This window comes from Anastrepha obliqua, chromosome 6, assembly GCF_027943255.1.
Source record: "Anastrepha obliqua isolate idAnaObli1 chromosome 6, idAnaObli1_1.0, whole genome shotgun sequence".
Classification (NCBI taxonomy): Eukaryota; Metazoa; Arthropoda; class Insecta; order Diptera; family Tephritidae; genus Anastrepha; species Anastrepha obliqua.
In genome coordinates, this window is record NC_072897.1 from 2256614 (window position 1) to 2281788 (window position 25175).

The window sequence follows — 25175 nt, forward strand, 5'->3', positions numbered from 1 at the left end:
TTTTTTTGGGTGTTTGGCCGAGCTCCTCCTCCGGTATCATGACACAATCGGTAAAAAGGACGAGAACAAGAAACAGTCCTAGCACGCAAGGAACTGGCAACCCGGTCGTGAACGCACTACCGCTTGCGGCAAAAAAAAGGTCTGCAATGGCAGCGATTCAACAGACAAAACCAGAACAGGCACCAATTAAATACCAAAATGCCGCCTGGACGGTTGTCAAATCAAGAAGAGAAAAGAAGCCGCCTAAATGGATGAGGACAAGGCCAGATGCTCATATCCAAGCGTGAAAATATGACGCCATAAGGCACTTACGTGCAAAAACGCGGAACAATGTACACTGTGCAAGGGGAACCATGCAGCTGGTTGCTAGCCCTAGAACGGTAACCTGGGGTCTTATACGACCCCAGGCGATTTTAAATCTGGCGCCCCTTCCCTCCCCCTCCGGTTTTCGACAAATGGCCTCAACCATAATTCAATTCAATGCTCCGATATATTTCGTACGGAAATGTATATGTGTTGATATTTCCAGTCTGTAGAAGATCCAGATGTTCCTCCTCCATCAAAACGCTTGAGATCGGGCTCTGGTTTATCGGCGGAACAGAGCTCAAGTGCGAGCAGTAAACGTGGCCGGAGGAGGAGTATCGTCTCCGGTAAGAACGGGCATAAATGGTTTACCACTCCTCGCGAGCGGGTAACAAACAGAGCACCCTTCGGTTCATTTATCCCTGGCCCTGTTGGGATTGCAAAAGAGGCAAAGACGGCGTATGAGACGTGGAATTTGTTTTTCGATGACGTCATTCTTTCAAAAATCTTGCAGCATACCAACGAGGAAATTCATCGTTACACAGAAGAACGGGAAATCGACTGCACGAAGGATATTCTGTACAAGCCCGTTGACATGATTGAACTGAAAGCTTTTATCGGCTTGATGTACTTTTCTGGTCTCCAAAAAACGAATATGACCTCTTCTGATGATTTGTGGGATACGAAGTACGGCTCCATTTTTTACAAAGCCACAATGTCACAGAAAAGATTTTGCACTATCCTTCGGTTTCTCCGATACGACGATAAAGCTACCCGGCCGACTCGTGTCGTAAATGATAAATTCGCAGCCATACGAGGAATTTGGGAAATCTTCATCGAAAAGTGCAAAACTCTCTACAATCCGGCGTCATATTGCACTATAGACGAACAACTGTTATCCTTTCGTGGGCGCTGCCCTTTCAAGGTCTACAACGGAAGCAAACCCGATAAATATGGGATGAAAATTGTCATGCTGAACGACTCAAGGACATTCTATATGGTGAATGCAATCCCATATGTTGGCAAAGTGAATACCGAAAATGAAGAAAAGGTTCCATCTTATTACATCCGGAAGCTGAGCGAAACATTACTCGGAACAAACAGAAACATCACGTGCGACAATTGGTTTTCGTCGATCGAAATTTTCGACAAGATGCTGGAGCACAACATTACAATGGTTGGGACGCTCAGAAAGAATAAAAAAGAGATACCAGGATCCTCAAGATTTGCTTTCGACGGAACCAAAGTTTTAGTTTCCTTCACTCCGAAAAAAAATAAAGTGGTTCTTGTCCTCTCAACGTTCCACCGATTGAAGGAAATAAACGAAAGCACTGGCAAGCCGGAGATGATCTGTTTTTACAACATGACCAAAGGTGGCACCGACACTTTCAATCAGTTGTGTCACGAGTACACGACAGCCCGAAAAACCCGGAGATGGCCCATGAGAGTTTTTACCGGGATGCTGGACCAAGCGGGGATAAACGCCATGGTTATTTATAATTTTAACAGCCGAAATGAAGCGATGAATCGGAGGGATTTTTTGAAAAGTTTGATCGAATCGCTCACAGTCCCGCAGTTGAAACGAAGGCTGGAGGTGCCTACAATGCCAAGAAACGTCTTATGGTGCATTGAGAATGTTTTAAAAGAAACCGTGCGTCCTAAGCCCCCGCCAGAAATGGGTAAAAGAGCGAGATGTGCCCTTTGCCCGAGATCGGTCGACAAAAAATATAGCGCCAGATGTCATCGTTGTAAGGCACCCATGTGTGAAAGCCATAGGCACGTTATGTGCGACATTTGTGTATTGCGAGATGCATAAGGAATGTTAAGACAACTTTTTCTTGCATTGTAAAACAAAATAAACGTATTAAAAAAAAAAAATTATACATTTTTTTGAGTAAAATCTATGTTTCGATTTCTTCCAAATTCCCAGACTTCAATTCCCGGAATAAATACACTTTTTCGACAATCGAGTAAAACCAACTGTTCTGTTTAAAAACTGTATATTTTCACTTTATAACGGCGTTTGATTTTTTTTATTTCATCAAAAATTAGCGGAGATATTGCAAATTGAATAAAAAAAGTCATTTTCACGAATTTTTCATGTTTTCCACCCTTTTACTTAATTTTTTACTAACTTTTCGGACTGAAAGCGGAATTGCTATAAGCCAACGCGATTCTACATTGAAAAACGAAAAAAATAAGCCCTGATTGAACTCATTTCGTGAAATTTTACCGGAGATATGAATCTTCGAAAATTGGGGTCGTCGATGACCCCAGGTTACCGTAATAGGGCAAAAAAATTAAGGTTACCGTTCTAGGGCTAGAATGTCCGATAGCTAAAAAATGCGAAAAGAAGCCTAATCTCAACCACTGTCAAACTGCCCAAGAACTCTTGGAGCAGACCATGCAAGAGCACAAAATAGATATACCTGCAAAAAATCATATGAAGCTACTTTTAAAACAGGCTCTTGCTTTATGATACTGATAACGGAATAGGCACCTATAAAGTAACTGGCAGTGTTCCACAAGGCTCGGTGCTTGGCCCAACCCTTTGGAATGCTATGTATGACGGTATCCTCAAGCTTAAGCTTCCTGAAGATGCTACCCTCATTGGATACGCGGACGACATTGCGTTGCCGGTTGTTGGAAAGCATCTGGACGTGTTGCAAGCGTTATGCAACGATGTGATTGTAAGAATTAGTAGATGGCTTGGAAATGTGAAGTTAGAACTTGCAGCTCAAAAAACTGAAGTCGTATTACTGGCAACACGAAGAATGGGTCTGACGACAGCAGTGTAAAGCCAATGAGCAACCTTAGGTTTAATTTCCCAGGTCTTACCTAAAGCTCTCTTACAGGCATAAAAAGCTAGGTTCGCTTTCCTGACTCTTTCTAAGATGTTTGACTTCCAAGTCAGTTTCCTCTCTATGATTAGTCCCAAGTACTTGGTTTCTTCCGAAATCACAAGAGCTTCCCCCTTGAGCATAATTGGACTTAGTTGAGGGATTTTGTGTTTCCTAGTGAACAGTATAAGTTGTGTTTTGTCTGGGTTGACTCCTAGACCACACTTTCCTACCCACCTAGAAAGTATTTCTAGAGCATTTTGTATTAGGTCTCTTAATGTAGATACAAATTTACCAGAGACAGCAATGACAACATCATCGGCGTAAGCTATCATCTTACAGCCCACCGATTCCAGTATTAACAGAAGTTTATTTACAACTGCGTTCCATAGAAACGGTGAGAGGACCCCGCCTTGCGGTGTACTTCTACTTACCAATCTCCTGAGCACCGATTCTCCTAGTTCCGCTTCAATGATTCTGCTATTTAGCATTTTGCCAATGAAGCCTACCAAGTCCGGTTCTACCCCAAGATCAGTGAGTGCTGCAGTAATTGCCCCCCCTTCGACATTGTTAAAGGCCCCTTCAATATCAAGGAAAGCGGCTAAAGTAAATTCCTGAACTCTCTGCCGTGTAAATAAGGTTATGTAGAGCTGTCTCTACCGATTTCCCTTTCGTGTAGGCATGTTGTGACGTAGAGATAATATTTCTATCTATAGTTAGGCTTAAATGAAATTCTATCAACCTCTCCAAAGTTTTCAATAGGAAGGAAGAAAGAGATATCGGTCTTAAGTTTTTTGGATGGGTATGTGAGTTTCTACCAGCTTTTGGAATGAAAACAATTTTGACTTGTCTCCACTTAAGAGGTATATGACCGTAAAGAAAGCAACCTTTGAAGATTGCTAGTAGCCAGTGTGCTAGATATCCGGCGGTCTTTTGCAGTTCCACTGGGTAAATACCATCTGGACCCGGTGATTTAAAGGGTTTGAAACTTTCAATCGCCCATAAGAGCCGATCCTCAGATATAGCATCTATTCTGACTTCACGACAGTGTACTGTATCTTCCATATCATGCCCAGTAATGTCTGAGCAGCCTGGAAAATGAGTGTCGAGTAAAAGTTCTAAAGACTCTTTACTGGTTGTAGTGAACGTACCATCACTTTTCTGTAGCAGTTCCCAATTTTGAGGACTTCCCGCTAAGATCTTACGAAGTCTGGAGGTCTCAGTTGCCCCCTCAACCTCTTTACAAAAGGATTTCCAAGATTGCCTTTGGGCCTTCCTGATTTCCTTCTTGTAGATTTTCAGAGCATCTTTATAATCTTTCCAATCTTCTGCGAGACGTGTTTTCTTTGCCTTATTAAAAGCACTTCTGCTTGTTTTTTGAAGCTTGCTTAGTTCAACCGTCCACCACTTAGGCTTGGGTTTACCCCTCAGTCTTCTTATGGGACAGGCTTCCGCTAAGGCAGCATTCATGTTGTAGGTAATTTTGTGCACCAAATTTTCTAGTCCTTCTATGCTTTGCGGTACCACTGATGGACATGTTCTTAGGGTAACCCCGATACAATCTACATACTTTTCCCAGTCTGTTTTCCTGATATTTCTACCAGGCTTAGGTTTCGGTAGATTTTTACTAACCTCGAAAGAGATATATCTATGGTCAGAGAAGGAATGTTCTTCCAAAACTTTCCAGTTCCTAATTCTGTTAATAACGGAGTCAAAAGCAAAAGTAGCGTCCAACACTTCCTGTCTATTACTAAAGACAAAAGTAGGTTTATTACCTTTATTGCAAATCTGTGTTTTAGTACCTATCAGATAATCAAAGAGACACTCACCTCTAGCGTTAATATCAGTGCTGCCCCATATCTCGTGATGCGCATTTACATCCGCACCAATAATTAGCTTTGCGCCAAGCTTCTGCGCCTGCGCTACCAGATCTTTGAATATTAATCTCGGTAGCTCCTCGTGGTCATGTGCGAGGTAACAGGAAGATAGCCACATCCGTTCATTTCCCGACTCCAGGCTAATGGTCAATTGATCGGTGTCGCTGTAATTAGAGAGCATGAAAGCATTTATCCCTTTTCTTATTAGTACGCACGCTCTATGATTACCTTTGTTGCGAGCATACATCAGTTTATATTTTTGAGTCCATAGTCCGCACACAAGTCCATGTGATACCCATGGTTCTTGAATCAGGACAATATGATGTCCACCTTTGGCCAGGTGGATTATGAGGTTGGCGGACGCAACCTTTGAGTGGTGAAGGTTAATTTGAAGAACCCGTAACATCATGGTTACTGGGCTTCCTCTCCACCACCGTTTTGTTGGGCTCATCTGAATCTGACGCCAGTAGCTCTTCCTCATCAGTGAGAGTAGTATCAAGTACTCTATCTAACAAGGAAGAGATACTGCCGTCAGCAGATGCCTTCCGTAGCGCTGTAGCAGTGTTAGGACCAGAGCCAGATTCCGCCGTGGGGCCTATCTCAGCTCCAACCGGGTCCTTTAAGTTAGGCGCCTTGTCCTTATTGTAGACCCTCAGAGTTATGGACGAAAACCCATAGCTTACTACACCGTCAGATCGCGCCAGTGCGTCCACGGAGTCCTTGCAGACTACGAAGGTAGCGCTTCGGTACTCACCTTTGGGATCGTCCAGCTTTGTGACCTTCCACGACGATGTAGGAAGCTCCGGATTACATACCCGAAGCATTTCAAGGTTCCTCTGAGGGTCCGATGGCTCCGATGGTAACCAGGCCCTAGCTCTTGGTAAACTGGGGATGTCATCCCTTGAAATTACCTCGAGTTTAGACCCAGGCCATACTTCGCCGATCCTTGAAATCGCTATTTTATATAGATCAGTTGATCTCTGATCGGCACAGGCGATAAGTTTCACGTGGCTCTGATGCCATCCACTATCGCAACAGAAAGGAGCAGGACCAGGATTCTCCTTCAGAACTTGGAAGAAAACGCTTGAGAGCCTGGCTTCCACTTTCTTCCAGTTGTCAAGCGAAATAGTGCCGTCAGGGTTGCTTTTGTCAACCACCGCCCATAGTTGTTGGCCTCTGACAGCTTCGCTGTATGTAGCTGGAGAAGTCTTGGTGTTTCGGGGCTTCTTCAACGTGCTGGGGTTGCTGGGTGGGTCGTCCGACAACTGACGTTTTGGGTTCGGTTCAGAACCCCGAGGGGACTCTTCCGTTACCCTTGTCGCCCAGCTAAAAGAGTGCTTCTGCTTGTCAGACCACTCCCCCTCTGGAATCGTTTTTAGACGCTCCAGTAGCCTGAAGGCAGCACGTCTCTCCTTGTAGCCATGCCATGTAGGCTCTGCTACTGCGGAGGTATCAGTCGTTTCAGACTCAGTTTTACCACCTTTACCAGGGCTAGTCCCGGTATTGGTGGTACAGGAAGATGACTTCTTGGCCAGAGGTTTGTTGTAGGTACCGCCACTTCTGCTGTTGCCAGGTTTGTCCTCAGCGCCAGCTTCCGCCGTACGAAATGGGCTAGCCGTGAAGGGCTTGGATGTACTGACACTTCCACTAGGCTTGAGTATCCCAGCTTCCGCCGTACTAGAAAACATTTGGTTTGATCCAGATTTGGGGGTGGAAGCTATAGCTTCCTTTGCATTTAAGGACTGCTTGTCCATAGAGATTTTTGGTTTGAACGACTCCATCTGTTTCGTACGATCACCGTCCACCGTGGCAGACATGGTGATCTTATTAAAAGGAAGGGGAAACATAATGGTCGACCGTGGCAGCGCCCCATACCACGGCAAGGTCATGGTTATACCCCGAGGTGACCCGGTATCGAGGTAGCTCCGTAGAAATACAGTCGGACAGAAAACCCCCTGACTGCAAACCACCCAACAGGCACGGGTCGCATGACACCTTGGGTTAGGGGGGGTCGAGGAGAGGAAATGAGTTTAGGATTGACAGGGGATCTTCGTCGGTACGGTGATCTTCATATGGTGATTGGATGGCCACCAATTTTGCCCGAAAGCGGATGGATGGCTAGCCAATCCTCATATGAAGCTTCCCTCTTAGTTCGTGTTGGGTTGGTCCCCATGATATGGGGGTCAAACCACCACTTAAGCCTCATCCCCGCGGCAAGGAGACCAACATGATGAGAAAAAACCACGCCATCCATGGCTTTGGATATCATACTACATCTGCCACCCCTAGATCTCTTCTGCAAATACTTAGCGGCCTGCTCCGCTGTAAGGCTCAAAGCGAGCTCACAATGGAAGACTGTCACACAGGGACATTCAACCATCTTAGACTCCTACACGGATATACCCAGTGACTGTGATTATCACCCTCCCATTCTCTGCTTCGAAAGGAATTTCCTAATGAAAATCCCTTCTAGACTGGAATGGTTTGAAGAAGATCCAACACCCAATACACCCGTTAAGATCTACACGGACGGGTCTAAAATGGATACCGGTGTAGGATCAGGGTTATTTTGCGAAGAGCTTTCTATTAGTGAATCCTTTAAACTACCGGATCACTGTAGTGTTTTTCAAGCGGAAATAAACGCTATTCATGAAGCCTTAAAATGGCTAAAGATAAACAGAATATCATCAACGGATATCTGCATTCTATCAGACAGCCAAGCTGCCCTACGAGCCCTGGATTCATTCCAAACAACATCAAGGAGTGTCTTACGTTGTCGCCAATCTCTAAATGAGATGGCCAAACAATATCGTATAATCTTGTGCTGGGTTCCAGGCCACAGAGATATACCAGGGAACTGTAGGGCAGGCCAACTTGCAAGAGAAGGTACCTGTTTGCCAGACATAAGTAATTTTATGGAGATACCTCTCGCAACTTGTAAGCTTCTCATTAAGGACGCATTAATCAGGTCTACAAATCAGAGATGGATTAGCGTTAACACCTATGAAATTGCTAGGCAAACATAGCCAAGGCTAAATTTACGTCTGTCCAAGAGCATTATAAAACTGAATAGACTTCAAATCAGGACCTTAGTAGGGGCCCTCACAGGACATTGTCTCATAGGAAATTATGCAAAGGGATTAGGCGTTTACACGCATGATTTCTGTCGTAGCTGCAGAAATGAGGAGGAATTGGAGACAATTCAACACCTTTTTTGCACATGCCCAGCTCTAGCCAGAAGAAGGAACCGATTTTTAAAATCCTATTTCTTAACGAATATAGATAATCTATACATTTTAGGTATCAACAACCTTTTACGCTTTGTCAAAAACTCAGGATGGTTTAATATGGAGAGGGAAATGTAGCTCAGCCCCCGCGTCTTCACAACGGACCCATTTCGTGGTCTAAGTGGCATCGTTGTCTCTATGTGCGATGCGGCTGCCAAACCTAACCTAACCTACTGGCAACACGACAGGTACGTGAAGAATTAGTGATTACGGTAGCTGACCATTGACTTTAAGCATCATTTACAGTCAGTCAGTGAAAAAGCCGTAAGAATAAATAACGCGTTAACTCGACTAATGCGTAATATTGGCAGCCCTCGCGCAAGTATACGGAAACTCCTGTTAACAGTCACGAGCTCAGTGATTCTGTACCCAGCGCCAATCTGGGCAAACACGAAACCATCGTATCTTCAACACATACGAGCCCCATACAGACTTGGCGCCCTGCGAGTAGCCAGTGCCTATCGCACTGTCTCAGATGACGCAATCCTTATGATAACGAGAATGGTTACCTGCTCGCGGTTGAGATGTATACGTTACATAACACCATTGGGCAGAAACCATCGAACGTGGCTAAAAAAGAAGAAAGGCTGCGAACAATTGAAGAAAGCCAGATACGGTGGGAGCAATCCGAGAAAGGTAGGTTGACCTTTGAACTGATTCCAAACATTGCGAGGTGGACGAAAACACGGAGAAATTGATTTTTGTATCACAAAGCATACCTACACAGGTACCATCTTGAAAACGACCCGTACTGCCCGCAGTGTCCCGAAGAAAAAGAAACGGCGAGGCATATCTTGTTCCAATTCATTAATGAGCGATATTGAAGTGTGCTTGAATATGCGTTTGGTGAAAACAGAAATGAGACAAATCTTATCCCACATATGTGCAAAAACGAAGAAAACTGGAAAATTACAAGTGTAGAGGCCACAAATATCATTGATAACCTTCAATACGCGGAATATGCACGTAGAAAGAGCTCCTTAGCACAATGTAACAGAACAGAATAACAATAACAGACGATTGAGTAATAATATACTCACAAGGGCCTCCTGACGTACTACTTAACGGTGAAATTCCAAGGGGACATACCGACGACGTTAGTTGGGTTAAAGTCCCACACCATGGTTTCGGCCATAGGCTTTTGATGCTTCCCCTCTTCCACAACAAAGGGGCTACGATGGCTGGGTCATGTCGTTCGAAGGGATACAAACGCTCCGGCTCTGAAAGTATTCGATGCAGTACCAGCTGCTGGTAGCAGAGGAAGAGGAAGGCCTTCTATACGTTAGAAAGATCAGGTAGAAATGGACTTGGGTTCACTTAGTCTCTCCAATTGGCGCCGTTTAGCACGAGGAAGAATCGAATGATGCACTTTGTTAAACTCGGCCAAAATCGGGTGAGCGGTTATCGTACCAATTAAGAATAGAATATTGGAAAAGAAAGACCAGTTATATTAAAAAGAAGAATAAAATATTGCGCTTTCCGAATTTGGTGTGCCGCAAGGCTCCGAAAGTTAACAAACAAACGGAATGGAAATACTTCTTTGTGAAGACAAAGAGTAGGCGAAAGAAATAACATAGAAATAGACGCAAAAAACTGCATTTGAACACGTGGAACTTGGTTTTTATTAGTTTTGTATTATTAAGATGCGTGGCGTCGGACTTGTCAACATCGTGAAAAATAAAGTAACTGTTTTCGGAAGACGCCACCTTTTGTATCCAATTTGCCTTGATGATCTTGGTCGATAACTTTAGTTTTGCTTTCAATGCAAGTTTTTCGTCAAGCGAACAGAGCCCAAACATAACGAGAAGAGCGTTCCCATGTCAGCCGGTTCAACAGTATTCACTGTATCCGTCGTATTCGTATTATGTCGTGGTGTCCACCTCAAGAATTCTGGAGGTGCCAGATTGCCTTCAGATGTACCGTGCATTCTAGTTATGAATTTTCGTATTCCCCGCCACCACCCATTACTCAAATCCTTGGTTATGCACCTGCTACACCATGTTTAAAAGTATGTGACTGTTTTCGCACCATATCAGCGTTCTTTCGCCGGCCTGCTCCCATTTCCTAACATTATTTCTTAGTGCTAGAAAACGGAATGAAAAATTAATACGTAGCCGAATGGGTTGGTGCGTGATCACCATTCGGAATTCACTGAGAGGTCGTTGGTTCGAACCTCGGTGAAAGCAAAATTAATAAAAACATTTTTCTAATAGCGGTCGCCCCTCGGCAGGCAATGGCAAACCTCCGAGTGTATTTCTGCCATGAAAAAGCTCCTCATAAAAATATCTGCCGTTCGGAGTCGGCTTGAAACTATAGGTCCCTCCATTTGTGAAACAACACCAAGACGCACACCACAAATAGGAGGAGGAGCTCGGCCAAACACCTAACAGAAGTGTACGCGCCAATTATTTATTTTTTTTAAGAAAATAAAATTGTAAAATATTAATTTTAATTTGCTTTTTTTCTCCGATATTTACTTTTGCTCATCGACAACTTCAATTATGTTGTGGCCATTTCGTAAGATGCTAGCCGTTTCTTTAGAATAGTGCACACATTTTCAATCTGCTAATCGTTCTAAAAGCTCGAAATATTGATGTTTTATCCGCTCTTTAACCATTTTTGCGGTATGTTTCGGATCCCCGTCTTGCTGAAATATAACCAGCCATAAACCACGCCAAACTGGAACATTTTCGGGATACATTGGTAGCTCTTGCAATTCTTCTGGCTCAGCTTCACTCCAAAATCGACAATTCTGCTTATTCACGTACCCATTGATCCAAAAATGAGCTTCGTCGCTGAACACAATTTTTTGATAAACAAGTGGATCTTCGGCCAACTTTCCAAGAACCCATTCACCAAACATTCTGCGTTACGGTAGGTCGTTCGGCTTCAATTCTAAATCCTTTCGCAAATTTTTCCACGTTGTTGAGTAACAGAGGCCCAATTGCTGCGTGTTGGTGGTTTGATATCCAATAATGTAAATTTGGTTCTAAATTTAGTCACAATAGCTCGAATAGCCGCTTCAGTGGGTCGATAAAACTGACCATAAAATGGAAGAAGCGCGCGATAAACTTTCTTAACATAACACGCATTTTTATAATAAAATTCAATGATTTGCAGGCGTTGTTCGTTTGTAAGACGATTCATGGTTAAATTATAGACCAAACTGAAGATGTTTGACAGTGAAACAAAACACGAAACGTGCGTCAGCTGTTTAAACCAACTGTTTAAAAAGATAATAGCTAAAAAATCACCCGCTAGTACTGAGTAAAAAAATATGAGGAAGAAAGAACTAAAATGTGCTTCATTTATTTGGAGACCTTATCACCAATTTGCTATCACAAGAATAGCATGGGTACAAAAGTTGCTTCCTAAATATGTTCTAAGATCTTTAAAACTTTCTGTCCCATATCCCTTTTATAGCTACCGCGCGTCATTAATTGGATTAAAGTCACTTGAGTGTAGCAGGTTGTTGTTGTTGTGTCCAGGTAGCAGGTTGTTGTTGTTGGATGGGCATGTGAAAGGGGATTAGTATCGTGCGAGATTTTGTGTTTTTTTACCGTCGGTATCGGTGTGTAACCTCCAGCTGTATGTTGACTTTATTTGCCCAGGTGGTAAAGAGGGTTGCCATGGACTTAGTGACGGAAAGTTGAAGGTACCTCGCAATGAGAAAGACTGGTGAGGTAATCATGCCGATGCCATTATCGTGCAATCGTCAGCATAGGAGGCCGGAGAGACTCCCTCTGGTGGCTAGAGAGCTTCGACATGTTGAAGTTGACAAGCCAGAATGAAAGGAGACCATCCTTCGGAACACCTTGCTCTATCCCCCTCTGTGTAGAGTTTTGGTCTCGGAAAATTACTGAGGAGTACCGATCAGCCCTGGCAGGGTTGTAGACGATATAATGTTATCTAGTAGCGTGGAGTGGGCTGACTGTATCGAATCCTTCTTCAGGTTCAGCGCTACTAGGACAGTCCTCTCGCAAGGGCGGTTTTGGTTAAACCCGATGTTTATCTGGGTGTTTATGATGGTGAGTGTTGTGGTGGTACCGTACACTCTTGGGAAACCATGCTGATGTGTGGCTGGGTTCAGATGTTTCGTCTAGAGTGGAAATAGGAGGGCTTCAAGAGTCTTCCCTACTGGGGAAAGGAGGGATATCGGGCGATAAGATTCGCCTTGGTTGGCGGGTTTCCCAGGTTTCAGTAGTGGGAATACTCTTCCTGATTTCCACTTGTCAGGAATTATGAGAGTGACCATAGACATGTTATTTGGTCCCTTAGATTTTACAATAACTAAAACTAATTTTCTTTGTTGCATCATTTAATTCGTTATTATATTTGTATTCTTTTCAATCAAGTTTTGTTTTAGTTTTAGCTCGTTTTATTTGTTATTATTGTAATATAATATGTTCTATTATACTATTAATATAATATGTTCTATTATTCTATTAATATAATATATTGTTTATATTAGCACTAAGTCAAAAGCCAGTAAGAACCTTTATGTTTTTTGACTAAATTAAAAGCCCCGAGGCTAGAAAAAAATGATACATGAAGTTACGAAAATGGTAATCTGGTCACACTGGTCTCTAATTGGGCTAGGGTGACGTCACGAAAACCGGCTGATATTGTCAAAATCGTTAAGAGCAAAGTAACGGGACCACAATAGCTGCTACTTCAATATTCTCTCCATCGTGACCAGCACAATATCAGTCTTTTTGTAAACACATCTCAACTGACGTCAGTCCATTAGCTGAATCTGTTGAATTCGCTCAGAGCCGCAAAACCGGCCTGTTAAAGAGCTCACCTTTGAAATCTTTTCACCATGGTTCAGAGCCGCTGCAACTAAAAGAATCATGGCCACTACGACTGCGTATATGACTGATTTTGTTGTGTAGGGTTTCGTTAGCCAAAGTGAGTGCCCTATGTACATGCATACGTAAATACTAATAAGATAGTTTTGCTTGGAGCTGAGAATATAAATATGTATGTACGTACATATGCTTGGGCATCAAGTGTGCATACGCATATACATATGTACCTAGTTCGTTATAGGTATGAAATTATATTAATTTTTTAATGATGTAAGTTTTATTTAACCATGTAAATATTGGGAACAATTTTTGCTTTAATATAAGCCTTCAAACGATTAGGCCATTTAGCTACTGCTGCACGCACTGTTTCAATGGATTCTGACGACGCGGCTTGAAATTATATTACTTTTTTAATGATGTAAGTTTTATTTATCCATGTAAATATTGAGAACAATTTTCAATTTTCATTCGAAATGTTCACCATTTGCTTTAATACAAGCCTTCAAACGATTAGGTCATTTAGCTACAGCAGCACGCACGGTTTCCATGGATACTGACGACGCGGCTTGAACCAAAGATTGTTTGAGATTCTCCAAATTTCTGTGAGGATTTCGAAAGGCCATGTTCTCAAATTCTGATCACAAACTGTAGTCCAATGGTCCACGCTGAAGCCTTGAAACAATATTTTTTGCGTCTTTAGAAGTTTTCAGCCTGCACAACGAAACATCCGGTAACGGACAGAGGCTGATCGACTTCGCCGGGGGCCGAAACATGGTAGTCTGCAGCACCAGATTCCAGCATAAAAAGATACACCAAGCTACCTGACTGTCTCCTGATCGAAAAACGCGAAACCAGATCGATCATGTTGTGATAGATGGAAGACACGCTTCTAGTGTATTAGATGTACGCACGATCCGAGGACCCAACATCGACTCGGATCATTACCTTGTTGCAGCCAAGCTGCGCACCCGCCTCTGTGCAGCAAAAAACGTACATCTACCTACGCAAAGAATGTTCGACATCGAAAAGCTGCAATCACAACTGACAGCCAGAAGATTCGCCACTCAACTCTCACTCCTGCTCTCCGAAAGCACTGCCCAACAAATCGGCATGCGCGAGCAATGGAGCAACATTTCTCGTTCCCTACGTACCGCCGCCGAAAAAGAAATCGGATTCCGGCGAGCCCGAAAAAACAATTGGTACGACGAGGAATGTCATGCTGCCGCAGAAAGAAAAGATGCCGCCTATAGAGCCACGCTGCGATCGGGCGCAACGCGAGCCATGTGGGATCGCTACAGAGAGCTGAAAAAGGAAGAGAGACGTATTATCCGAAAAAAGAAACGAGAGGCCGAAATACGTGAGTGCGAGGAGCTTGAGATGCTGGCCAATAGGAACAACGCCCGAAAATTCTACCAGAAAGCTCGGTGGCTTACAGAAGGTTTTAAGACCTGGGCGTTTTCCTGTAAGAACAAAGACGGCGATCTGGTGACTGACGTACAGAGCAATCTTAAATTATGGCGGGAACACTTCTCGAACCTATTAAACAGTGACAGCTGCGCATGTCATAGAGAATGTGAAGATCCCGATACCCCAATCGATGACGACGGAATTGTAGTTCCGTTACCCGACCATGACGAGGTGAGAATAGCAATATCACGGCTAAAGAACAACAAAGCCGCGGGCGCCGACGGACTGCCGGCTGAGCTATTCAAACATGGCGGCGAGGAGCTGGTAAGGTGCATGCATCAGCTTCTATGCAAAATATGGTCGGATGAAAGCATGCCTGCCGATTGGAATTTAAGTGTGCTCTGCCCAATCCATAAGAAGGGCGATCCTGCAATTTGTGCCAATTACCGCGGGATTAGTCTTCTAAATATCGCCTATAAGGTTCTAGCGAGCGTATTGTGTGAAAGGCTGAAGCCCACCGTCAAACAATTGATTGGACCTTATCAGTGTGGCTTCAGACCTGGAAAGTCTACCATCGACCAAATATTCACAATACGCCAAATCTTGGAAAAGACCCATGAAAGGAGAATCGACACACACCATCTTTTCGTCGACTTCAAAGCTGCATTCGACAGTACGGAAACGAGTTACCTGTATGCCGCTATGTCTGAATTTGGTATCCCCGCAAAACTTGATACCAAACGAGGTTTCAGACAGGGTGACTCGCTGTCGTGTGACTTCTTTAACCTGATGTTGGAGAGCATCGTACGAACCGCAAAACTTAATCGCTCAGGCACAGTATTTTATAAGAGCGTACAATTGTTGGCCTATGCCGATGATATCGATATCATCGGCCTTAACAGCCGCGCTGTTAGTTCTGCCTTCTCAAACTGGATAAAGAGGCAAAGCGAATGGGTTTGGTGGTGAACGAGGACAAAACGAAGTACCTCCTGTCTTCAAACAAACAGTCGGCGCACTCGCGTATCGGCACCCACGTCACTGTAGACAGTTATAATTTCGAGGTTGTAAAAGACTTCGTGTATTTAGGAACCAGCATTAACACCGATAACAATATCAGCCTTGAAATCCAACGTAGAATCTCTCTTGCCAACAAGTGCTACTTTGGACTAAGTAGGCAACTGAGCAGTAAAGTCCTCTCTCGACGAACAAAACTAACACTCTACAAGACTCTCATCATGCCCGTCCTGACGTATGGCGCAGAAACTTGGACGATGACAACATCCGATGAAGCGACGCTTAGAGTGTTCGAGAGAAAGATTCTGCGTAAGATTTTTGGACCTTTGCACGTTGGCAACGGCGAATATCGCAGACGATGGAACGATGAGCTATATGAGCTTTACGACGACATAGACATAACGCAGCGAATAAAGATCCAGCGGCTTCGTTGGCTAGGTCATGTCGTCCGATTGGATACAAACGCTCCGGAGTTGAAAGTATTCGATGCGGTACCAGCTGGTGGTAGCAGAGGAAGAAGAAGGCCTCCTCTGCGTTGGAAAGATCAGGTGGAGAAGGACTTGGCTTCCCTTGGTGTGTCCAATTGGCGCCGGTTAGCACGAGAAAGAAACGACTGGCGCGCTTTGTTAAGCTCGGCCAAAATCGCGTAAGCGGTTATCGCGCCAATTAAGAAGAAAAAGTGTTAGCATAGATTTTGTCGTTTTGCTAATTACAAACTTCTTCAACAGTGAACATTTTCTCATCTGTGAAAATAATATTTTCATAGCCGTTGAGCGCGTGCCACCGAAGCTGCTTGCAACCGTGGAGTCTAATTTTCTTCAAGCGCGTTGTCTAAAAATGACCAGTTGAGCGACGGAAGACTTACATGTGAAGATCATCTCTAATTGGTCTTGACATGGATTTGGTCGATACATTTATTTTCCTGGACATGATTTTCTGCTTTCTAAGGGGACTTCTGCGAATTCTTTCTTGAACGTCTTTATGGCTGTACTGGTTCGAGCCACGCAAGGACCACCACTTCTTATTCTGTCTGTCTGTAAAGAAACATTCTCGATATATTAAGTTTCTTCAGTAATTCGTAAGTCTCACTTTTACTTTTACTACACTTTTGTAATGTAATCGCAGCAATGCGACTTTCCTTAACTCCTTAACAATGGCATGGTAACAAGCGAAATTCGCCACGACACTGAGTATAATTTATGAGTAGACAATGCATGCAAACAAAAGCAAATATAACGGAACCTTTTTCTGCGAAATCGTTCTCGCCGTATGCATTTTAAAATTTGGCACAAATTTTATTGCAAGACTAAGAATATGTATGTATTTCTTACAGAAGGCAAAACTGCGAAGAGCCTACTTAAAGGGAATCAGCTCTGTTAGAAATTTCCCCGCTGTCGAGCTGAGTGTGGTGGCATCGCACACGCGGCTTGACACCTTTTTTGACAATTCTTACTATTCGTAACTCGTGAGACTTCTGTTTATCATTAACGTTCTCTGTGTTGTTGTTGACTGTAGACTAAAAACTAAGGCAAGCATTGGAGCTGCCGTGTGCTAGCACGATAGGCAACACCCAAAGAAAATTCGTAAGTTAAAGCAACAAAACCTTCCCTGTATTAAAGCGGTCAAATAAAACTTGCCTAATATCAGAAAATCCAACGCCAAACTTGAAATCCAACGTAGAATCTCTCTTGCCAACAAGTGTTACTTTGGACTAAGTAAGCAATTGAGTAGTAAAGTACTTTCTCGACGAACACTAAGACTCTACAAGATTATCATCATGCCCGTCCTAACGTATGTCGCAGAAGCTTGGGCGACGACAATATCAAATGAGACGTCACTTAAAGTAAAAGAGAGTCTCCGCGGAAGATTTTTTGACCTTTGCACGTATGCATAGACATAGCGCAGCGGCTTCGTTGACCTGAAAGGGTCAGGAGTTAGAATTTGGCCGAGGTAAGGTATGCCTGTCGTAAAAGGCGAAAAAATCTAGGGAGACAAGTCCCTGAGTAGGGGAGCTCAACTGGTAGTGTCTTCGGGTGCAAGGTCTGACCGAGGATTTAATCTCAGTACCACGAGGAACAGAACCCCTCAGAGTTCGCTCTTAACTTAAGCGTCAAAAACGGAGAGGGTGGCATAAGAAAACGCGCGTATAAAAGCTATATCGATGACTCATAGTAGGCGGCTACCTGGTCAGCGTCTGTTCTCCATGTTAGGAGCGGCTGTCTTTATACTGATGTGGAGTGGCTTGCGAGCCATCAGGATTGATTCCAGTAAGATCCTGATTACGGCATACTGGAGTTGAAGCAGATTGCAATTGGGCTGGGATATTGAATCTCTGTTATCTTAGTAAGGGGGTGGAATCCAACTGAAACGATGGGACTTACGGAAGCTACGTATACTAGCGGAGATAGCAGTCGTGAGTTGGGACCCTTTCAGCATAGAAATAAATTTCAAACCTACAAACAAAAACAATGAAATAATAACATCAGGTGGTATCGAAGCCTTTAGGAGGAGCTCGGTTAATCGGAGATCCCCGGAGGAGGCACAATCGGTGCCCTCTCTTCTAATAGCTTATGCTGAGGAAATGAAAGTGACGCCTCAAATGCAACCGGGGCTATGCAGCACGCCGTTAGTGAAATGCAGGGCCGAAGATATCCCGCCCCAAAGCAGCGTGATAACGCCAACGACACGGCGCATAGGGGGCTAAGACCGAGCAAAAAGCGAAGAGATGGAAACACCAGTGGGTGGGTGCTGCATCGGAAAACCCGCTGGAGAAGGAAAAAGTCCAACTTAAAAGAAGAAGGCACTACAAGTAAAAATTATGAGTCTAGGAGAAGCTATTGACTCTCTCCTAGAGTACTACAAAGGCCGTAACAATGTGCACCATGAAATAAAAAAGATTGGTTCACTTACAAAGAAGAGGCACACCGAAGCTATTATGGCGATGGAAGAGTGTGAGAAACAACAGAAAACTCCAAAAAAAGAATACACCAAAAACGTCAAACGTTAGCACTATTAGAGAATAATATTCCGGTATCATTACATATATATATATATATCTGGCGCGTACACCCTTTTTTTGGGTGTTTGGCCGAGCTCCTCCTCCGGTATCATGACACAATCGGTAAAAAGGACGAGAACAAGAAACAGTCCTAGCACGCAAGGAACTGGCAACCCGGTCGTGAACGCACTACCGCTTGCGGCAAAAAAAAGGTCTGCAATGGCAGCGATTCAACAGACAAAACCAGAACAGGCACCAATTAAATACCAAAATGCCGCCTGGACGGTTGTCAAATCAAGAAGAGAAAAGAAGCCGCCTAAATGGATGAGGACAAGGCCAGATGCTCATATCCAAGCGTGAAAATATGACGCCATAAGGCACTTACGTGCAAAAACGCGGAACAATGTACACTGTGCAAGGGGAACCATGCAGCTGGTTGCTAGCCCTAGAACGGTAACCTGGGGTCTTATACGACCCCAGGCGATTTTAAATCTGGCGCCCCTTCCCTCCCCCTCCGGTTTTCGACAAATGGCCTCAACCATAATTCAATTCAATGCTCGGGAAGCCTCTAGAGCCGGCTGGCACCCTCAGTTGCGTGCTTCCCTTGGAGTGAGAAAGATCTTAAGTGAGCGTGGGGTCGATTAAGACCCCAGGTTACCATTGCCGTTAGACTTGTGTGATTTAACTTTTTTTTTTCTTACAACGAAGGATATTTTTTTGGTGAGTATAGTGTGATTTTTATATGCTTAGTATATATATTATCATATAAATTCTATATTCGCGTTTGCTTCCACTCATAGACGTAAACAATGTCTTCGCGTTACAATTTGAGGTCTCTCGAAGACGTTTCTCGAATAATAACGCAAAGACGAGACGCTGAATATGATGACATCGATAGCGATAATGAAGAAAATTATACGAATGAGGAAAGTAATACCGAGTCGGAGTACGATGCCAGCGAGATAGAGGAAATCGAGGACGATGACCCTGTTGAGGTATGTAAATAATTTTTTTCTGCTCCGATATATTTCGTACGGAAATGTATATGTGTTGATATTTCCAGTCTGTAGAAGATCCAGATGTTCCTCCTCCATCAAAACGCTTGAGATCGGGCTCTGGTTTATCGGCGGAACAGAGCTCAAGTGCGAGCAGTAAACGTGGCCGGAGGAGGAGTATCGTCTCCGGTAAGAACGGGCATAAATGGTTTACCACTCCTCGCGAGCGGGTAACAAACAGAGCACCCTTCGGTTCATTTATCCCTGGCCCTGTTGGGATTGCAAAAGAGGCAAAGACGGCGTATGAGACGTGGAATTTGTTTTTCGATGACGTCATTCTTTCAAAAATCTTGCAGCATACCAACGAGGAAATTCATCGTTACACAGAAGAACGGGAAATCGACTGCACGAAGGATATTCTGTACAAGCCCGTTGACATGATTGAACTGAAAGCTTTTATCGGCTTGATGTACTTTTCTGGTCTCCAAAAAACGAATATGACCTCTTCTGATGATTTGTGGGATACGAAGTACGGCTCCATTTTTTACAAAGCCACAATGTCACAGAAAAGATTTTGCACTATCCTTCGGTTTCTCCGATACGACGATAAAGCTACCCGGCCGACTCGTGTCGTAAATGATAAATTCGCAGCCATACGAGAAATTTGGGAAATCTTCATCGAAAAGTGCAAAACTCTCTACAATCCGGCGTCATATTGCACTATAGACGAACAACTGTTATCCTTTCGTGGGCGCTGCCCTTTCAAGGTCTACAACGGAAGCAAACCCGATAAATATGGGATGAAAATTGTCATGCTGAACGACTCAAGGACATTCTATATGGTGAATGCAATCCCATATGTTGGCAAAGTGAATACCGAAAATGAAGAAAAGGTTCCATCTTATTACATCCGGAAGCTGAGCGAAACATTACTCGGAACAAACAGAAACATCACGTGCGACAATTGGTTTTCGTCGATCGAAATTTTCGACAAGATGCTGGAGCACAACATTACAATGGTTGGGACGCTCAGAAAGAATAAAAAAGAGATACCAGGATCCTCAAGATTTGCTTTCGACGGAACCAAAGTTTTAGTTTCCTTCACTCCGAAAAAAAATAAAGTGGTTCTTGTCCTCTCAACGTTCCACCGATTGAAGGAAATAAACGAAAGCACTGGCAAGCCGGAGATGATCTGTTTTTACAACATGACCAAAGGTGGCACCGACACTTTCAATCAGTTGTGTCACGAGTACACGACAGCCCGAAAAACCCGGAGATGGCCCATGAGAGTTTTTACCGGGATGCTGGACCAAGCGGGGATAAACGCCATGGTTATTTATAATTTTAACAGCCGAAATGAAGCGATGAATCGGAGGGATTTTTTGAAAAGTTTGATCGAATCGCTCACAGTCCCGCAGTTGAAACGAAGGCTGGAGGTGCCTACAATGCCAAGAAACGTCTTATGGTGCATTGAGAATGTTTTAAAAGAAACCGTGCGTCCTAAGCCCCCGCCAGAAATGGGTAAAAGAGCGAGATGTGCCCTTTGCCCGAGATCGGTCGACAAAAAATATAGCGCCAGATGTCATCGTTGTAAGGCACCCATGTGTGAAAGCCATAGGCACGTTATGTGCGACATTTGTGTATTGCGAGATGCATAAGGAATGTTAAGACAACTTTTTCTTGCATTGTAAAACAAAATAAACGTATTAAAAAAAAAAAATTATACATTTTTTTGAGTAAAATCTATGTTTCGATTTCTTCCAAATTCCCAGACTTCAATTCCCGGAATAAATACACTTTTTCGACAATCGAGTAAAACCAACTGTTCTGTTTAAAAACTGTATATTTTCACTTTATAACGGCGTTTGATTTTTTTTATTTCATCAAAAATTAGCGGAGATATTGCAAATTGAATAAAAAAAGTCATTTTCACGAATTTTTCATGTTTTCCACCCTTTTACTTAATTTTTTACTAACTTTTCGGACTGAAAGCGGAATTGCTATAAGCCAACGCGATTCTACATTGAAAAACGAAAAAAATAAGCCCTGATTGAACTCATTTCGTGAAATTTTACCGGAGATATGAATCTTCGAAAATTGGGGTCGTCGATGACCCCAGGTTACCGTAATAGGGCAAAAAAATTAAGGTTACCGTTCTAGGGCTAGAATGTCCGATAGCTAAAAAATGCGAAAAGAAGCCTAATCTCAACCACTGTCAAACTGCCCAAGAACTCTTGGAGCAGACCATGCAAGAGCACAAAATAGATATACCTGCAAAAAATCATATGAAGCTACTTTTAAAACAGGCTCTTGCTTTATGATACTGATAACGGAATAGGCACCTATAAAGTAACTGGCAGTGTTCCACAAGGCTCGGTGCTTGGCCCAACCCTTTGGAATGCTATGTATGACGGTATCCTCAAGCTTAAGCTTCCTGAAGATGCTACCCTCATTGGATACGCGGACGACATTGCGTTGCCGGTTGTTGGAAAGCATCTGGACGTGTTGCAAGCGTTATGCAACGATGTGATTGTAAGAATTAGTAGATGGCTTGGAAATGTGAAGTTAGAACTTGCAGCTCAAAAAACTGAAGTCGTATTACTGGCAACACGAAGAATGGGTCTGACGACAGCAGTGTAAAGCCAATGAGCAACCTTAGGTTTAATTTCCCAGGTCTTACCTAAAGCTCTCTTACAGGCATAAAAAGCTAGGTTCGCTTTCCTGACTCTTTCTAAGATGTTTGACTTCCAAGTCAGTTTCCTCTCTATGATTAGTCCCAAGTACTTGGTTTCTTCCGAAATCACAAGAGCTTCCCCCTTGAGCATAATTGGACTTAGTTGAGGGATTTTGTGTTTCCTAGTGAACAGTATAAGTTGTGTTTTGTCTGGGTTGACTCCTAGACCACACTTTCCTACCCACCTAGAAAGTATTTCTAGAGCATTTTGTATTAGGTCTCTTAATGTAGATACAAATTTACCAGAGACAGCAATGACAACATCATCGGCGTAAGCTATCATCTTACAGCCCACCGATTCCAGTATTAACAGAAGTTTATTTACAACTGCGTTCCATAGAAACGGTGAGAGGACCCCGCCTTGCGGTGTACTTCTACTTACCAATCTCCTGAGCACCGATTCTCCTAGTTCCGCTTCAATGATTCTGCTATTTAGCATTTTGCCAATGAAGCCTACCAAGTCCGGTTCTACCCCAAGATCAGTGAGTGCTGCAGTAATTGCCCCCCCCTTCGACATTGTTAAAGGCCCCTTCAATATCAAGGAAAGCGGCTAAAGTAAATTCCTGAACTCTCTGCCGTGTAAATAAGGTTATGTAGAGCTGTCTCTACCGATTTCCCTTTCGTGTAGGCATGTTGTGACGTAGAGATAATATTTCTATCTATAGTTAGGCTTAAATGAAATTCTATCAACCTCTCCAAAGTTTTCAATAGGAAGGAAGAAAGAGATATCGGTCTTAAGTTTTTTGGATGGGTATGTGAGTTTCTACCAGCTTTTGGAATGAAAACAATTTTGACTTGTCTCCACTTAAGAGGTATATGACCGTAAAGAAAGCAACCTTTGAAGATTGCTAGTAGCCAGTGTGCTAGATATCCGGCGGTCTTTTGCAGTTCCACTGGGTAAATACCATCTGGACCCGGTGATTTAAAGGGTTTGAAACTTTCAATCGCCCATAAGAGCCGATCCTCAGATATAGCATCTATTCTGACTTCACGACAGTGTACTGTATCTTCCATATCATGCCCAGTAATGTCTGAGCAGCCTGGAAAATGAGTGTCGAGTAAAAGTTCTAAAGACTCTTTACTGGTTGTAGTGAACGTACCATCACTTTTCTGTAGCAGTTCCCAATTTTGAGGACTTCCCGCTAAGATCTTACGAAGTCTGGAGGTCTCAGTTGCCCCCTCAACCTCTTTACAAAAGGATTTCCAAGATTGCCTTTGGGCCTTCCTGATTTCCTTCTTGTAGATTTTCAGAGCATCTTTATAATCTTTCCAATCTTCTGCGAGACGTGTTTTCTTTGCCTTATTAAAAGCACTTCTGCTTGTTTTTTGAAGCTTGCTTAGTTCAACCGTCCACCACTTAGGCTTGGGTTTACCCCTCAGTCTTCTTATGGGACAGGCTTCCGCTAAGGTAGCATTCATGTTGTAGGTAATTTTGTGCACCAAATTTTCTAGTCCTTCTATGCTTTGCGGTACCACTGATGGACATGTTCTTAGGGTAACCCCGATACAATCTACATACTTTTCCCAGTCTGTTTTCCTGATATTTCTACCAGGCTTAGGTTTCGGTAGATTTTTACTAACCTCGAAAGAGATATATCTATGGTCAGAGAAGGAATGTTCTTCCAAAACTTTCCAGTTCCTAATTCTGTTAATAACGGAGTCAAAAGCAAAAGTAGCGTCCAACACTTCCTGTCTATTACTAAAGACAAAAGTAGGTTTATTACCTTTATTGCAAATCTGTGTTTTAGTACCTATCAGATAATCAAAGAGACACTCACCTCTAGCGTTAATATCAGTGCTGCCCCATATCTCGTGATGCGCATTTACATCCGCACCAATAATTAGCTTTGCGCCAAGCTTCTGCGCCTGCGCTACCAGATCTTTGAATATTAATCTCGGTAGCTCCTCGTGGTCATGTGCGAGGTAACAGGAAGATAGCCACATCCGTTCATTTCCCGACTCCAGGCTAATGGTCAATTGATCGGTGTCGCTGTAATTAGAGAGCATGAAAGCATTTATCCCTTTTCTTATTAGTACGCACGCTCTATGATTACCTTTGTTGCGAGCATACATCAGTTTATATTTTTGAGTCCATAGTCCGCACACAAGTCCATGTGATACCCATGGTTCTTGAATCAGGACAATATGATGTCCACCTTTGGCCAGGTGGATTATGAGGTTGGCGGACGCAACCTTTGAGTGGTGAAGGTTAATTTGAAGAACCCGTAACATCATGGTTACTGGGCTTCCTCTCCACCACCGTTTTGTTGGGCTCATCTGAATCTGACGCCAGTAGCTCTTCCTCATCAGTGAGAGTAGTATCAAGTACTCTATCTAACAAGGAAGAGATACTGCCGTCAGCAGATGCCTTCCGTAGGTTACTACACCGTCAGATCGCGCCAGTGCGTCCACGGAGTCCTTGCAGACTACGAAGGTAGCGCTTCGGTACTCACCTTTGGGATCGTCCAGCTTTGTGACCTTCCACGACGATGTAGGAAGCTCCGAATTACATACCCGAAGCATTTCAAGGTTCCTCTGAGGGTCCGATGGCTCCGATGGTAACCAGGCCCTAGCTCTTGGTAAACTGGGGATGTCATCCCTTGAAATTACCTCGAGTTTAGACCCAGGCCATACTTCGCCGATCCTTGAAATCGCTATTTTATATAGATCAGTTGATCTCTGATCGGCACAGGCGATAAGTTTCACGTGGCTCTGATGCCATCCACTATCGCAACAGAAAGGAGCAGGACCAGGATTCTCCTTCAGAATTTGGAAGAAAACGCTTGAGAGCCTGGCTTCCACTTTCTTCCAGTTGTCAAGCGAAATAGTGCCGTCAGGGTTGCTTTTGTCAACCACCGCCCATAGTTGTTGGCCTCTGACAGCTTCGCTGTATGTAGCTGGAGAAGTCT

At 43.5% G+C, this 25175-nt stretch overlaps 1 protein-coding gene across 1 annotated transcript; it reads left to right on the top strand.

Annotated features, from left to right (window-relative positions):
* The first annotated feature begins 19295 nt into the window (after positions 1–19295).
* Positions 19296–20574, top strand: LOC129249864 (piggyBac transposable element-derived protein 4-like). The gene is made up of 3 exons (XM_054889531.1): positions 19296–19532; positions 19601–20401; positions 20479–20574. Exons 1-3 carry the CDS (start codon positions 19347–19349, stop codon positions 20572–20574), a joined length of 1083 nt encoding a protein of 360 aa, XP_054745506.1. The 5' UTR covers positions 19296–19346.
* Positions 20575–25175: the final 4601 nt, after the last annotated feature.

Bases quoted from the DNA above. Each gene is read 5' to 3' on its own strand.
- LOC129249864 (XM_054889531.1), top strand. From the start codon at position 19,347: ATGTCTTCGCGTTACAATTTGAGGTCTCTCGAAGACGTTTCTCGAATA. The intron at 19,533-19,600 runs GTATGTAAATAA...TGATATTTCCAG, and splicing joins AGGACGATGACCCTGTTGAG to TCTGTAGAAGATCCAGATGT. The intron at 20,402-20,478 runs GTGAATACCGAA...CGGAACAAACAG, and splicing joins CAATCCCATATGTTGGCAAA to AAACATCACGTGCGACAATT.